At 40.4% G+C, this 17,064-nt stretch overlaps 1 protein-coding gene across 4 annotated transcripts in view; it reads left to right on the forward strand.

The window, feature by feature from the left end:
• kcnh7 (potassium channel, voltage gated eag related subfamily H, member 7) overlaps positions 1-12,007 on the forward strand; it is a 103,463-nt gene extending 91,456 nt beyond the window's left edge. For all 4 annotated transcript variants that reach the window (XM_047355763.1, XM_047355764.1, XM_047355765.1 and 1 more), the window contains 4 exons: positions 2,334-2,615; positions 6,516-6,675; positions 8,765-8,954; positions 10,797-12,007. In XM_047355763.1, coding sequence (XP_047211719.1) covers positions 2,334-2,615; positions 6,516-6,675; positions 8,765-8,954; positions 10,797-11,075 — 911 coding nt within the window. In that variant the 3' untranslated portion in view covers positions 11,076-12,007. The remainder of the gene's footprint in view (positions 1-2,333; positions 2,616-6,515; positions 6,676-8,764; positions 8,955-10,796) is intronic.
• The last annotated feature ends 5,057 nt before the right edge of the window (positions 12,008-17,064 follow it).

Below are 17,064 nucleotides of genomic sequence, written 5' to 3' on the forward strand. Positions count from 1 at the left end.
TTTGGTCTTTACCAGACTTCTCTTTAGTCAGATAATTTTTTTATTTGGCTTAAACTAAAATATTACTATTATATAGTAATAGATGAATGTTAGCAGTTTTTTCCTGTGCTCCTGTACTTTTAATATCTTGCTTAAAGGGTTTATACCATCATTCATATAACTTCTCATTTTCATTCAAGTTCAGACTTGTAACTCATGATAGTTATATTCATTTCCACAGTCATAGGCTGAAAAAAACAGAAATTGTACTTTTTTCACAATAGATAATTTCACCCACCCAACTTGTGGTTCGTTCTCTCTGTACGCTTAAGTTGAAACAAGAACACCCAATAATGTCAAACTACTGACTGGGAGAAGTGGAGCTTGCTCAGCAGCCCTGAGTTCAGTATTTAATATGACTGTTACACATACAGAAAGTAGTGAAAGCTGCCAGACGTCATTCTCAGCTTCAGCTCAGACTTCAAAGATCAAACACAACCCTAAAAATGATCCAAACCAAGACAACAAGCTCCTAATGTTAAATACGACTGGCTGGCTACAAACTAAATTTGAATAACAAAATTCATACTCCATATAACTATTTTGAATATTGCCTGTGCTAGCTACTTCTCCGCTAAAGGGCTAATGTTATTTTAGATTAACAAACTTATTCTCTAAAGTGAAATAAAGTATTAATACAATCTAGTGATATTAAGGTTGTTATACTTAATTTTACTATGAAATATTCCTTATTTCACCCTGTGGAAGAGGTTCAGTAAAGTCTGATCAGGCCTTTTTTCAAAATGGCCACCTATGTAGAATAAGGATGGTCTTTGTAGTCTTTGAGTGTATAATTTGGTTTAAAGCAACCCACAGGAGAGAGTCCCTGGATTAGAGTCAAATGAATTTATTAGACATGTTCAACTTTTCAACCCTGTGTCTTCTCTGCCAGCACTCGCCAGACCTGTGCACTCTAGTCAATCACTCCGTCTCTCATCCACCACGAGGTAAAGGAGCCACCTCCATGCCCTCAGAAAGCAGCACAGCATAAAATATGTTTGGATGATTTCGAGCCTCAAGATAAGACCTTCTGTAATATGACTCACATACAAAGACGAGTCCACACTGCAGCACTCAGCATTTGGCTTAGATTCAGAATATCTTAATTGGTCACCATGGCTACAAGTTGTCTAAATAAAGTGACTATCTCCACATTTACCACCTCAGAGCGCCCAAAATGATCAAACTTATCATTTTATACCCAGCATAACCAGGGGGATTTACAGTGCCTTGTAAATGTTTTTTCACATTACAACCACAAACATCTATGACTTTTTGGGGGGATTTTCTGTGATCAACCAACACAAAGTAATGCAATATCATGAAGTGGTATAAAAATGATACATGGTTTTCACATTTTCTTTTATAAAAAAATACTTTCTAAATCTAGAACTGTTCTTCTTTGCAACATAGTTCAAGCTTGATCATATTGGATTGGGAGCATCTGTGAACATCATTTTGTAAGTCTTGCCACAGAATAAAATAAGATTTAGATTTGGACTTTGATTGGGCCATTCTAACACATGAATATATTTTGATCATCATTTCTAGAGCTGTCCTACTGCTAGAGTAAACCTTCACCCTACTCTCAAGACTTTTGCAGCCTCCTCCTGGTTTCTTCTAGGATTGTCCTGTATTTGGCTCCTTCCATCTTTCTATTAAAACTGAGCAGCTTGTCTTACCCTGCATAGGAAAAGCACCCCCACTAATGGATGCTGCCACAATTATATTTCACAATGGAGATAATGTGTTCAGGGTGATGTGCAGTGTTTTGTCACAGTGTTTTGCAGATTTTATTCAAGGTTCAATTTAGGTCATCTAACCAGGGCATCTTATACTACAGGTTTGCTATGCCCCCTACATGGCTAACTTAATGGGACTTTTATTACTTTTTGTTCAACAATGCATTTCTTCTTACATAAAGGCCAGATCTGTGGAGTGCAGGACTAAATGTTGTCATGCCCACAGATTCTCCCAACTGAGTTGTGGATCTCTGCAGCTCCTCCAGAGTTACCATGGGCTTCCTTCTCTGACTAATGGTCTCTTTGCCCGCCTTGTCGGTTATAACGTATTAAAAAGTGCGATGCATGAATAGTTTTTTAAGACACTGCAAGCTTTATCATCTCATATACTAAACCTGAGTTAAAAACAGTTTGTTCTCAGTTTAACCCCCGAAGCAAAGCAGTCACTACCTGTTGTCAGAGATAAGGTAGCCCTGACATTCCCAAAGGAAGTCTGAGCAGAGAAGTCACTGTTCCCTCAGCAGATTTCCTGATTACCGTTTCTCCCCACAGGCTCGCACAGCAAGGAGTCAGCGGCCCCGCACTGCGACGTCAAGCAGGGCAGGAACGTCTACGCCTCGTCACCAGCCGAGGACAGGAGAGAGTCTGCCGAGGAGGGAGAAGAGGACGAGGATGACGAAGAGGAGGAGGGTAGGGAGGAGGAAGAGGAACAGAGGCCCTTGTGTTCTGGTGTTCTAGGCTACCCGGTGGTTAGGGACCACACCCTGGGTCTTGGGCTGAACAGTGCTCACGAGACACAGGCTGGAGATAACACACAGAACCAGGAATATAAAGGTGATTCAATCAGCTTGTCTTTAGTGTTTCATTTAGCTTCATTTTAAATTGTAAAAAGAAGTTGGGGCCACAAAAGCTCTTTTAGTTCTCATCTTGTCACAATGCCTTTTCCCAAAATAAACAATTATTCTACATTTTACGCTTGAAGTACAAAAAGGCTCACTTTTAAAGTCTGCAAAATCTCATTTTCCAGGAACAGATCATTTGCCATCATGATAAAACCTAGAATCCTCTGAGTAATAAAATGTGAGGGGATTACATGCTGCAAGGAGCCTGTGGTTAACTCTTTTAACTGTAGGACCAGACAAGCTATTGACTTTATAACTTTAGATCAGAGGATATACGAGACATCATGGATACATTACTTGATTCTTAGATTGAATTTCCTTCAGTGCAAACCTTCTTACCACAGCTCACATTGATGTGCCATCCTGGATGAGCTGCACTACCTGAGCCACTTGTGTGGGTTGTAGAGTCCGTCTCATGCTACCACGAGTGTGAAAGCACCACCAACATTCAAAAGTGACCAAAACATCAGCCAGAAAGCATAGGTACTGAGAAGTGGTCTGTGGTCCCCACCTGCAGAACCACTCCTTTATTGAGTGTCTTGCTAATCACCAAAGATTTCCCCCTGTTGTCTATTCCATTTGTACAACATCATGTGAAATTAATTGTCAATCAGTGTTGCTTCCTAAGTGGACAGTTTGATTTCACAGATGTTTCATTTACTTGGAGTTATATTGTGTTGTTTAAGTGTTCTCTTTATTTTTTTGAGCAATACACTTATGACATTATTGAAAGAGAATGACTAGGGTGCATTAAATGTGAAACAACAACTCTCAATAAGGCATTTGCAGACACAATGGGACAAAATACCATCTGTAATGTTGCATTGCTTGGTAATGGGGGAAAAGTGGGAGGCCTTATACAGGTCCTTCTCAAAATATTAGCATATTGTTATAAATTTCATTATTTTCCATAATGTCATGATGAAAATTTAACATTCATATATTTTAGATTCATTGCACACTAACTGAAATATTTCAGGTCTTTTATTGTCTTAATACGGATGATTGTGGCATACAGCTCATGAAAACCCAAAATTCCTATCTCACAAAATTAGCATATTTCATCCGACCAATAAAAGAAAAGTGTTTTTAATACAAAAAACGTCAACCTTCAAATAATCATGTACAGTTATGCACTCAATACTTGGTCGGGAATCCTTTGGCAGAAATGACTGCTTCAATGCGGCGTGGCATGGAGGCAATCAGCCTGTGGCACTGCTGAGGTCTTATGGAGGCCCAGGATGCTTCGATAGCGGCCTTTAGCTCATCCAGAGTGTTGGGTCTTGAGTCTCTCAACGTTCTCTTCACAATATCCCACAGATTCTCTATGGGGTTCAGGTCAGGAGAGTTGGCAGGCCAATTGAGCACAGTGATATCATGGTCAGTAAACCATTTACCAGTGGTTTTGGCACTGTGAGCAGGTGCCAGGTCGTGCTGAAAAATGAAATCTTCATCTCCATAAAGCTTTTCAGCAGATGGAAGCATGAAGTGCTCCAAAATCTCCTGATAGCTAGCTGCATTGACCCTGCCCTTGATAAAACACAGTGGACCAACACCAGCAGCTGACACGGCACCCCAGACCATCACTGACTGTGGGTGCTTGACACTGGACTTCTGGCATTTTGGCATTTCCTTCTCCCCAGTCTTCCTCCAGACTCTGGCACCTTGATTTCCGAATGACATGCAGAATTTGCTTTCATCCGAAAAAAGTACTTTGGACCACTGAGCAACAGTCCAGTGCTGCTTCTCTGTAGCCCAGGTCTGGGGAATGCGGCACCTGTAGCCATTTCCTGCACACGCCTGTGCACGGTGGCTCTGGATGTTTCTACTCCAGACTCAGTCCACTGCTTCCGCAGGTCCCCCAAGGTCTGGAATCGGCCCTTCTCCACAATCTTCCTCAGGGTTCGGTCACCTCTTCTCATTGTGCAGCTTTTTCTGCCACACTTCTTCCTTCCCACAGACTTCCCACTGAGGTGCCTTGATACAGCACTCTGGGAACAGCCTATTCGTTCAGAAATTTCTTTCTGTGTCTTACCCTGTTGCTTGAGGGTGTCAATAGTGGCCTTCTGGACAGCAGTCAGGTCGACAGTCTTACCCATGATTGGGGTTTTGAGTGATGAACCAGGCTGGGAGTTTTAAAGGCCTCAGGAATCTTTTGCAGGTGTTTAGAGTTAACTCGTTGATTCAGATGATTAGGTTCATAGCTCGTTTAGAGACCCTTTTAATGATATGCTAATTTTGTGAGATAGGAATTTTGGGTTTTCATGAGCTGTATGCCAAAATCATCCGTATTAAGACAATAAAAGACCTGAAATATTTCAGTTAGTGTGCAATGAATCTAAAATATATGAATGTTAAATTTTCATCATGACATTATGGAAAATAATGAACTTTATCACAATATGCTAATATTTTGAGAAGGACCTGTACTTCAGTGCAGAGTTTACACCTGAGATCTGGACACAAATTTTCCATTTCTCCACCTCTCCTATACTCCAAGTGCAGTCACTAGATTGTGTCTGTAGCTTAATTTTCTGGGGCTAGTCTGCAAATGCAATTGTCCTGTCACCTTAAATCCCCCTCAGAAAGCACTCTGTGAGTAAAGCTGCATCTCACATGCTGTAACCTGCAGCATGTGAGATGAGGAAACGGTGTCAGCGCGTTGATTTAATAGTAATATCCCATAATTCAGCTGTTACAGCTGTAAGAGGATTACTGTCAAAGTAGAGAGCAGTGATATTGATTACAGCCCAGGGACGGAAATATATGAGGAATGTCAGTTTAATCTCTAGCCATTCATTCCTGAAATGAGGAGAAATATCCCCCTGAGAGCCTAAAAGCCAGCCAGGGTTACGTGTGTGCTTTGTTGTGTGGCATCAAGATTCAGAAGCAAGCGAGCAGATCAAATTTAAGAGTACTTGAGAAAGTATTTATACAACATTTTCACACTTTGTCACATTACACAGACTACTTAAGCTTTAATGTGATGGATCAACACAAAGTAAAGTGGAGGGGGGGGACACGTTTTAATTTTAGCTTTTTGTTCAAAAAGTGTAGTGTGCACTAAGAGTGCACATCACAACACCACTTTCGCACTTTGAAGCATGGTGGTGGCAGCATCATGTAGTGGAGATGCACTTCTTCAGCAGGGAAGCTCGTCAGAGTTGCACAAAATTGTGTAAGAAAAGGGATTTGTGCTTTTTGATATTTTTTACAAATAAAAATCTAAAAAGTGAGACATGCATTTATATCCCCCTTTACTCTGATACCTCTACATAAAATCCACTGCAACAAATTGTCTCCAGAAGCCACCTCATTACTAAATGGGATATGTGTTGTGTTTCTGGCCTCAGAGGTTTGTTAGTAAACGTTAACGAACAAACAGCTGAATGAAGACCAAGGAACACAGCAGAAAGGTGATGGATAAGATAGTGGAGACATTTAAAGCAGGGTCAGGTTAAAAAAGCATCCCAGATTTTGAAGATCTCAGAATTGAACAACATGCACAACTACTGCTCATCACACTGAACATGTTGTCTTGGCAGCATAATGCTGAGGGTATGCTTGTATCAGCAGGGGCGGGGAAGCTGTAAAAGAGGCTTCAAAAGCCAGGAGTAGATGTTCACCTTCCAGCAGAACAGTGACCCTACAGAAATCCAGAGCTACAATGGCACGGTTTAGATCCTATCATGTTTTGTTGGAAAGGGCCAGACACTAAATCCAGTTCAGTACTAAAAACTTCTGCAAGGCACTGTGGCTACATGGATGAGAAGGTGCCGCACATGTGAAGCTCTGACACAAAGCTGTTCTCATGTGTGTTCTCTCCTTCTAGAGCTCCATGCAGAAGACTGGGTGCACCAGCATCCTGGCGAGGGGGTTGAGGAGTCGGCTCAGAATCAGGAGATGCCTGCTGGGGAGGACGACAGCGACACGGACCTCACCTACGGAGAGGTGGAGCAACGGCTGGATCTGCTGCAGCAGCACCTTAACAGGTGGGACTGGGACCAGAGGTTGGAGAGACATAACTTTGCTGCCAGTTTCCAACCAGCCTTAAGTATTTTACTCTCTATGCATCCAAAATAGATATTCCTTTTGGACATCAGGCTCTTGACCTGTACAGAAGTAAAGACAGCTCAGTGACGTGTTTGGCTCCATTTCCTGTAATAGGCCTTTTTTTATCACCTCGTCTATAATTGGCTAAAAACTCGTAAAAACATTTGAGGCCAGACACCCGCTGCAGCCGTGCTAATGCAGAGGGAGGACTGCGTGAGCGGCTCGTGCGGTTCCTGGCTGCTGCACTGATCCAGATGAGGTGGAGGAAGCCAGTCAGTGGCAGTCTATTTATAGAACTTTGCTACGAGGTGCAGACACATCGCAAAGACTTTTACGTCATGATGTAGGGTTTAGCATGTGGAACATGTGCAGTTATTTAGGGAACAAAATTTGAGAAATCATCTTCACATCTTCCTAAGCTGCCCTTTTTCTACTAGTCAGCCATTAATGCAGTATCCCAACCATCACCTATGGTCATAAACTTTACAGCCCCTTGAAAAAGTATTCATATCCCTAATTCTGTTCCAGTAAAACCACAAACTTCAATTTAATTTATGTGATAGACCAAAGTAAAGTAGAACATAACTATTAAATGGAAGGAAAAGGATGCATGGTTCTGAATATTTTTACAAAGAACATTTTGCCTCCTTTACTTTTAGACCCCAAAATTAAATCCAGTGGAATCGGTTACCTAATTAGCATAATTATAGTATAGTACATCAGTGTGCAGCTGCTCCATAAAGCCCTCAGAGGTGTGTAGTGGTGGTGGCAGTATCATGCTGTGGGGCTGCTTTTAGTCTTGATAGGACAATGGAAGGAGCTAAATCAGTCTCAGTATAAATACAGCTGTTCTAAGTTGGACCTATAAATAGTTTACATTTCCATTTCACAATTTGAAAGTTTTGTTGTCCCATAATGATTAAGTTTACATTCGTTCTTCAGGTTTCCATGATGTCACATCTTATTTAAAAAGATTGGCAGTACATCTGTGTGCTGCCATTCTGAAACAAGCTCTGCACTGGTAGCAACACAATTCTGTAGCACACTCTTCATTAGGAAATGGTCTGAACTTCCCACTTGGAAGTTCTTGATAATGCTGCAAACTGTTCTTTGAGCTGGAATATATTTGGCTGCAACTTCCTCACATGTGAGGCTATTTTGATATGAAGTGATGATGGCAGAACACTTGGCAACGCAAGAAAACTGTGATTTCAAGCACATCTGTCTGTGCCCTGAACATACAGTCATAAGCTACACGAATATTCTTTCTAGATGCATTTGGAGATTTCTGGGTGTAACTGCAGCAAAAGATGGTTCTACACATTTTTGACTCAAATGGGGTTAATATAACTACTTGCTACCATCTCTGTGCCACGTCACTGTTATACACTACTTTGTGTTGGTCTTTCACATAAAACTAATAAAATAGAATAGTTTGTGGTTGTAATGTGATTAAAGATACTGTACTTCTAAGCTTCTATAGGGATGTGTAAACAGTAGGAAGTTCAGAGTCTCCCTCTAGTGTTCTAAGTCAGTGTTGACACCTGTCTTGTATAACCACAATGTTTTCAGCAGATCAGATCCTTTAATTTCTTCCAAGTAACACTTTTATGCTCCACATATATTGAGGAAATGTTATATAAATGTAGATCACTGATCCAGGAAAACAGCAGAGCAATAAAAATGGCAACTAATCTGTACTGATAAAATCCCAGCAATAGCTAGGGGATCTAATGGGAGCGCTGCAATCATCTCTGGTAATGTTTGGCTTCATTTAGGACTTTAATTGTCACAGAACTGTTCCAGCACCAGACAGTAATGACAACCACGGGGCTTGTTGTTGACAGATGTTTGTTTTGTCATCCAGGTTTACACTGTGTCATTAAGGCTGAATTTATGAAGCTGACAAACAGACCCTATCTCAGAAAACGGTTTCACTCTGAGGGTTGTATAAATTATTATTTTCCACAAGCACAAGCATTTTGTCTTTCCATGTTTCACCGTATGTCTTGTCATATCTTTCATCAGACTGGAGTCCCAGATGACTGCAGACATCCAGGCCATCCTGCAGCTCCTCCAAAGGCAAACTGCATTCGGTCCCCCCGCCTACTGCACAGTCACTTCCAGCCCTGAGTACCCCAGTCCAACCATCAGGGTCCAGCCGGTGTCCGCCATCCAGACAGATCTCAGCCTTGACCCGGCTCCACCTCAGCCGCAGGTAGACTAGACTGAGTAAATAATGCTGAGCTATTCAAATAAACAGTTATGGTCAATATTTTACGAGTGAGGAGTAAAAACTGAAACGTATGAGGTGTGGGGTACCAGTCTGCTTGTGTCACAGGAAGGAAATTAAAACTTGAGATCCTATGGTGGCAGAGAGGGTTGAGGATTCAGGTCTTTGGTAATCTGCTTAACTAGTACAGGTGCAGCTTAGTAAATTAAAATATCATGGGAAAAGTTTATTTCAGTAATTCAATATAAAAAGGGAAACTCAAAGATTTATTACACAGAAATATGTTTCAAGCATTTATTTCTGTAATGCTTACAGCTACTGAAAACCCAAAATTCAGTTTCTCAGAAAATCAAAATATTACACGAGACAAACTGATTTATTTTTATACAGAAATGTGGACCTATTGATAAGGATGTTTATGAACTGTAGTATTTACACCAACACTTGGTTGGGGCTCCTTTTGCATGAATTAGTGCATCAATGCAGTGTGACATAGAGGAGATCAGGTTTCTTTGTTGGCTCTGGTGTCTCATCTTCCTCTTGACAACAGTCTTTAAATCCTCTATGGGGTTTAGTTCAGATCAGTTTATTAGAGCACATCAGCAGAGCGAAACATGATGTGCTCTAAATGTTCCTGGTGGACAGCTTCTCTGATTTTAAGTTGCAGAAAACACAGTGGGTCTGCACATTTTAAATTGAGACAAAATTATTTTCTTTCATCTTTATTTAACATTTAATTAACACTCGTTTTTTTTTTTACTATTGATCAATTATTCATCTGCCTATGAAATCATATGCTGAACAGAAAAGAGCAATCCAATTTAAGTACCAATTTTAAACACTTTGAATGTACAACATGGTGTAATTCTGCTCTCCTTGTTCTGCCTCTGACAGGCAGGTTAATTTGCTTAACCTTTACCTTTAGTTGTCTTTCTTTTCCATCTGAAAAGTGTTTCTGCCACAGCTTCCATGCACTCTTTCATCATTTCCCAGTCAAAGAAAGGGGTTTGTGTTTTCCAAAAATCCACTGTTGTGCTGTCAGACCAGATGCTTTGGCCCATTCATCTTTAAATGTGTGATTTTTATCGTCCACTTTACGTATTTTTGATGAAGCCATCTTCTTTTACTCACTCAACTGTTCACCACCAAGTCATTGTACCTTCAACAAGCGTGAGCTCCCAAGGTAGTAACTTAGCAACCCGCGTTGAAGGACGTGCATAACTTCTTGTAGGCGTACAACCGTGTGGTTACTGCCACCAGCTGGCTTGGAGTGTGAACCAGAAGGTCGCTGACCCACGTAACTGCCTGTCACGCATGTTCAAATGTCAGACGCGGCAGCCGCCAGGAATACATCTACATAGTAAAGGAAAAAATGCTTTGCGGTTAGGATAGCAGCAGCCCTGACTGAAGCAGCTCACTGCCTGACTTGCAGGGTGTCAAAGGCTGCTGGACAACTGTCAGGACAGCAGTTTTTCCCATGATTGTGTGGCAAAACACAATTCCTGTATTATTGACTTTAATCAGTTACATGTAAAATCCTAACTTTGAGAAAGTTGTTAGATATAAACATAACTTCTGTAAATTATGTTTATATCTAACAACAACAAACACTTGAAATGGGATTTTCACTTTTTGAATTATTGAAAAAATACTTCTTCAATGATATTCTAATTTATTTAGACATCTATATAAGGTGAAACAGGAGTAGATAAGAAAAGAACAGCATTGATTTATTTGGTGAGTGCAGTGCTGTCAATGTCCGAAAATCTCCCATCTGAGTATGACCTTTGCGTTTGATCCGTTTTATTTTTTGTTGTTTTCCCACAGGGCCCTGACTCCGAGAGCTCTCCTATGAAATCCAAAGAATCCTCTCCAGTTGTCCTCCGCACACAGACTCTTCCAGATGGGAACTTTGCAGGGCCTGTGGGCAACCCCAACACGGAACAAAGACACATGACTAACGGCAGCGATTCAGCAAAGCCGCTTCACCAACAGCCACTCCGGTTCCCATCAGGGCGACAAGCTTCTCTCCCCGACGTCCCCAACAGCTCAGGAATGTTGGGACTCCACAGGCCAGTATCTGACCCAGGCCTTCCAGGACAATAGCCCTGCCCTCAACCCTACAAGACTAAAGGTCTTCTCTTAAGCTTGACTCAGGGTCTAAGAAAGAGACTGAATATGCAAAGGATAAAAACTGTAGATTTTCTTCCATTCCTTTTGAGAACATCTCTGAAGCCTGCCCTCCACACTCTGATCTAGATCTACAAAATCCATTTATACTGAGGTATTCATACACTATATTATTAACATATGTAAAGTCATCAACTATCCTGTACATAGTTCAAATAGACCACTGCCAGCAACACAAAGCACCTAATGTGCTATTTCTAGATATGCATGATTTCCATTCCCATATTTTCTGTTGTTGCATGTTCTTCGTGTGCTGCAACTCACGAGGCATTCAGGTGTGATCAGTGTGTGCACAGACTACTGTAGCTATCATTTTCTACATATTTGCCTCTAGCGAACAAAGGTACTTGAAACTCTGGCTGAGGCATTACTATTTGGCAGCATGAAATAAAACAGCCTGTGCTTTCCCTGAACTTGGAGGTTACTTTCCTGGATCTTAGTTTTTCTTCTAACCTCAAAGTCTGGTGAAAATATGGGCTGTATTATGTAGTGCTACCGTATATTTTACTCCACCGCTTTGAAGTTTGGACCTTTTTCTAGGGAATGCTGTCACCAACTGATGAGATTTGTCTGTTCATTTAGCGTGCCTACTGTCCACCACGACAGGTGAAACACCACTTCTTCCGAAACTCAAAATTCACAACTGGAAGAATAAGACCTCGTTTAGCAAACTGACTGCTTTTGAGAGCAATAATGAAGGGCCGGTGCAGGTAACACACTGGGTCTTGGTGTATCTGAACAGAGGTAAATATATTTTTAACAAAAACAAGGAACTCAACGGCATTTAGAAAACCTCATTAACAGGCCATGTAGGACAAAGTGAGTTAATTGGTAGATTTTAAAATATACATCATCTTATTTAGTCAGAACTTAAGTAAAAAGGACATTTGCGTCATAGCTGGTTGGATAAAGGTTGTTTGGGTTGCCTTGGTACATTAGTCAGTTATCCCAGTAATTCATGTCTGGAGAGATTTTCCAACTTTATACAATCCTAATTTTTTTGTCTTCACCTGAAGAACATCTAGTCTCCCTCAGGAAACCCCCCTGCCTAAAGTGTTATTTAAGTACATTGTTGAATTTTGACCACAGTATGAGATTTCCCTGTATCAAAAAGAACAGAGTCCACTAGTCTCAATATAAATTCATTACGATACTCAAAGGACCAATGTGTAATAGTAATACCTAGTGGGCAAGGTAGTGATGTCATGCATCTCACATGTATCTACCTTTAACCTGTCAGTCAGTCTTCTGGGTGCCCTTTTACTTTGGTACCCTTAAAGTCTTTTCTGTCGAACAGAACCTCCTCCAAGCTGCCCTGAATGCCATTTATCTGTAAGACTTCAGAGCAGGAGGCAACCTGTCACAACTTCTTCACAGCTAGATGGAACTGCTGGAGATGGTGTATCTGATCTTCCATTATATTCTGAGAAACTACAACTTCTTAAAAGAGCATAATTTGAAAAAAATACAAGGAACATTTCTTATAAAGTTTGGCCTTAGCTTTATTCACCTGCTCTAGCCTTTAGAAATAGTATCAGCACAACGCAACAAAAGAGTCCACTCAGCTGACCCACATGTACTCAGTCATTTTAAATGAAACTGCATGCTGAAGTGAATTAGTGTTTTCAGTTCTACAACTACATTAACTCCAATAAGAGCTCATGTATTGCATGGAGACAGCACTGGACTATTAATCCAAGTCTCAATCAGCTGTGCAGTACAGATATATTTCACATACAGCACATAACATCCACAGACGTGGAAGGACCATTTAGACCTATTTTGAAAACGTTTCATTGGTTGTCATTAATCTGTGGTTTCTAAGCCTGCTGTAGGAATGCTGGGATGATGGATGCAAGGCACTGCCTCTCAATGTAGCAAGCTGGATGTGAGGCAGGCAGAAATGCATGTCTCATTTACTGTATGCTGTTCAATAGTTTGTCTACATATACAGCATTGTGAAAAAGTATTTGCAACCTTAGATTTCTTCCGCTTAGGGGTTTTTGTGTCTCAGATTTTGCAGCAAACTGGTTTCATATTCAGACAGATAACCAGATTAATATAAAATGCAGTTTTCAAATGATTTCATTATGGTTAAAAATCTACCTAAACTAATGCTTGATTCAATTCAATTCAGTTTATTTAAATAGCGCCAATTCACAACACATGTCGTCTCAAGGCACTTCACAAAGTCAGCTACATACATTCCAATTAATCCTAATCATTGAACAGTGCAGACAGATTCAGTTATTTATTCAAATTGGATAAAAAGTTTTTCTATCTAAGGAAACCCAGCAGATTACATCCAGTCAGTGACTTGCAGGATTCCCTCCTCCTGGATGAGCATGTAGAGACAGTGGACAGTCACTGGCGTTGACTTTGCAGCAATCCCTCATACTGAGCATGCATGTAGCGACAGTAGAGAGGAAAAACTCCCTTTTAACAGGAAGAAACCTCCAGCAGAACCAGGCTCAGTGTGAGCGGCCATCTGCCACGACCGACTGGGGGTTTGAGAGAACAGAGCAGAGACACAAAGAGAACAAAGAAGCACTGATCCAGGAGTACTTTCTATGGGAAGGAGAAGTAAATGTTAATGGATGTAGCTCCTTTAGTCGTTTCATCCAGAAAGAAAGAACAGAAAAACTCTGAGCCAGTTTTTAAGGTTAGAGTCTGAAAGAGAGCACATAGAGTTAGTCACAGTAAAAGCTCAGTCAATTGCCATGTCTAGGAGAGAGAAAGGGTTAAACACTGAAAGACAGGGCCACGTGGATCATCGGTAGAGGGTGAGCATTAAGTTGTTGCCAGCAGAAGCTTGGACAATGCCCCTCTCCAGAAAGGTGTCAAAGGTAGACACAGAGTCAGGCCAGGTGTAGCTTCTAGGAAGAGAATAAAGAGAACAAAGTTAAAAGCTGAAATAACAGCAAATAATGCAAAATTGGAGAGTAGTGTGAGAATGTAGCAAAGAGAGTGAAAGTGGTCATTATGTACTACAACAGCCTAAGCCTATAGCAGTATAACTACAGAGATAGCTCAGGATAACCTAAGGCACTCTAACTATAAGCTTTATCAAAAAGAAAAGTTTTAAGCCTAGCCTTAAAAGTAGACAGGGTGTCTGCCTCACGAACTAAAACTGGGAGCTGGTTCCACAGAAGAGGAGCCTGATAACTAAACGATCTGCCTCCCATTCTACTTCTAGAGACTCTAGGAACCACCAGTAAACCTGCAGTCTGAGAACGAAGTGCTCTGTTAGGAACATATGGAACAATCAGATCTCTGATGTATGATGGAGCTAGATCATTAAGGGCTTTATATGTGAGGAGGAGAATTTTAAATTCTATTCTGGATTTAACAGGGAGCCAATGAAGGGAAGCTAAAATAGGAGAAATATGATCTCTCTTTTTAATTTTCATCAGAACTCTTGCTGCAGCATTTTGAATCAGCTGAAGGCTTTTAACTGCATTTTGTGGACATCCTGATAGTAATGAATTACAATAGTCCAGCCTTGAAGTAACAAATGCATGGACTAGTTTTTCAGCGTCACTCCTGGACAGGATATTTCTAATTTTGGCAATTTTCCGGACATGAAAGAAGGAAATCCTAGAAACCTGTTTAATATGGGATTTAAATGGCATGTCCTGGTCAAATATAACACCAAGGTTTTTTAGTTTATTACCGGAGGTCAATTTAATGCCATCCAGGTTAAGTGATTGACTAAGCAGTTTGTTTTTTAAAGACTCTGGTCCAAAGACGACAACTTCTGTCTTGTCTGAATTTAGAAGCAGAAAATTTAAAGTGATCCAAGTTTTTATATCTTCAAGACATGCTTGTAGTCCATCTAACTGGCTGGGCTCATTAGGATTTATGGATAAGTAAAGCTGTGTATCATCAGCGTAACAGTAAAGATTTATCCTATGCTTCCTGATCATTTGACCTATTGGAAGCATATATATACAGGTCCTTCTCAAAATATTAGCATATTGTGATAAAGTTCATTATTTTCCATAATGTCATGATGAAAATTTAACATTCATATATTTTAGATTCATTGCACACTAACTGAAATATTTCAGGTCTTTTATTGTCTTAATACGGATGATTTTGGCATACAGCTCATGAAAACCTAAAATTCCTATCTCACAAAATTAGCATATCATTAAAAGGGTCTCTAAATGAGCTATGAACCTAATCATCTGAATCAACGAGTTAACTCTAAACACCTGCAAAAGATTCCTGAGGTCTTTAAAACTCCCAGCCTGGTTCATCACTCAAAACCCCAATCATGGGTAAGACTGCCGACCTGACTGCTGTCCAGAAGGCCACTATTGACACCCTCAAGCAAGAGGGTAAGACACAGAAAGAAATTTCTGAACGAATAGGCTGTTCCCAGAGTGCTGTATCAAGGCACCTCAGTGGGAAGTCTGTGGGAAGGAAAAAGTGTGGCAGAAAACGCTGCACAACGAGAAGAGGTGACCGGACCCTGAGGAAGATTGTGGAGAAGGGCCAATTCCAGACCTATTGTGAAGAGAACGTTGAGAGACTCAAGACCCAACACTCTGGATGAGCTAAAGGCCGCTATTGAAGCATCCTGGGCCTCCATAAGACCTCAGCAGTGCCACAGGCTGATTGCCTCCATGCCACGCCGCATTGAAGCAGTCATTTCTGCAAAAGGATTCCCGACCAAGTATTGAGTGCATAACTGTACATGATTATTTGAAGGTTGACGTTTTTTGTATTAAAAACACTTTTCTTTTATTGGTCGGATGAAATATGCTAATTTTGTGAGATAGGAATTTTGGGTTTTCATGAGCTGTATGCCAAAATCATCCGTATTAAGACAATAAAAGACCTGAAATATTTTAGTTAGTGTGCAATGAATCTAAAATATATGAATGTTAAATTTTCATCATGACATTATGGAAAATAATGAACTTTATCACAATATGCTAATATTTTGAGAAGGACCTGTATAGTAAAGAGAATTGGCCCAAGTACTGAACCCTGTGGTACTCCACAATTAACCCTGGAGTTTAAAGATGATTTATCATTTACATGAACAAACTGGAATCTGTCAGACAAACAAGATGCCCTGATCCCTACAGCATATTCCAGTCTTTCTAAGAGAATATTGTGATTGACTGTATCAAATGCAGCACTGAGATCTAACAGGACAAGTACAGACACAAGTCCATTATCTGAGGCCATAAGAATATCATTAATGACTTTCACCAGAGCTGTTTCAGTGCTATGATGAGCTCTGAAGCCTGACTGAAACTCTTCAAACAGGTCATTGCTGTGTAAATGCTCACACATTGATTAGCAACTATCTTCTCAAGAATATTAGATAAGAACGGAAGATTGGATATAGGTCTGTAATTTATTAAGTCATCTCGATCAAGCAAAGGTTTAATTACAGCTACCTTGACAGCTTGTGGTACATATCCAGTTACTAAGGATAAATGAATCATATCTAAAATGGGTCTGGTAATCAGAGGGAACACTTCCTTGAATAATTTGGTTGGGATTGGGTCTAACATACAAGTTGAAGGTTTAGATGAAGCTAATATTTCTGATAACTCAGGAAGCTCCACAGGATCAAAACAGTCCAAACACAGATCAGGTTCTACAGTTACTTGATGTTTCAAACAACCAGGCAATTACTTTCTCTTCTTAACAAAATCATTTGAAAACTGCTTTTAGCATTTAATCCTGGTTATTTTTGTCACAAATTAATTTGATCTTAGAGGTAAGTGTGACAAATATGCAGAAATAGAAGAAATCTGTTAGGAGGCGAACCTTTTCGCAGCACTGTAGAATCTGAGTTTCGACATAGACTTATTCTGAATGTAGAAACAGGAAAGTTTTCACAAATCCTTCAATAGTATTTGTGGAGTTATAATTAGGATAT

This window comes from Girardinichthys multiradiatus, chromosome 24 (genome assembly GCF_021462225.1).
Source record: "Girardinichthys multiradiatus isolate DD_20200921_A chromosome 24, DD_fGirMul_XY1, whole genome shotgun sequence".
Classification (NCBI taxonomy): domain Eukaryota; kingdom Metazoa; phylum Chordata; class Actinopteri; order Cyprinodontiformes; family Goodeidae; genus Girardinichthys; species Girardinichthys multiradiatus.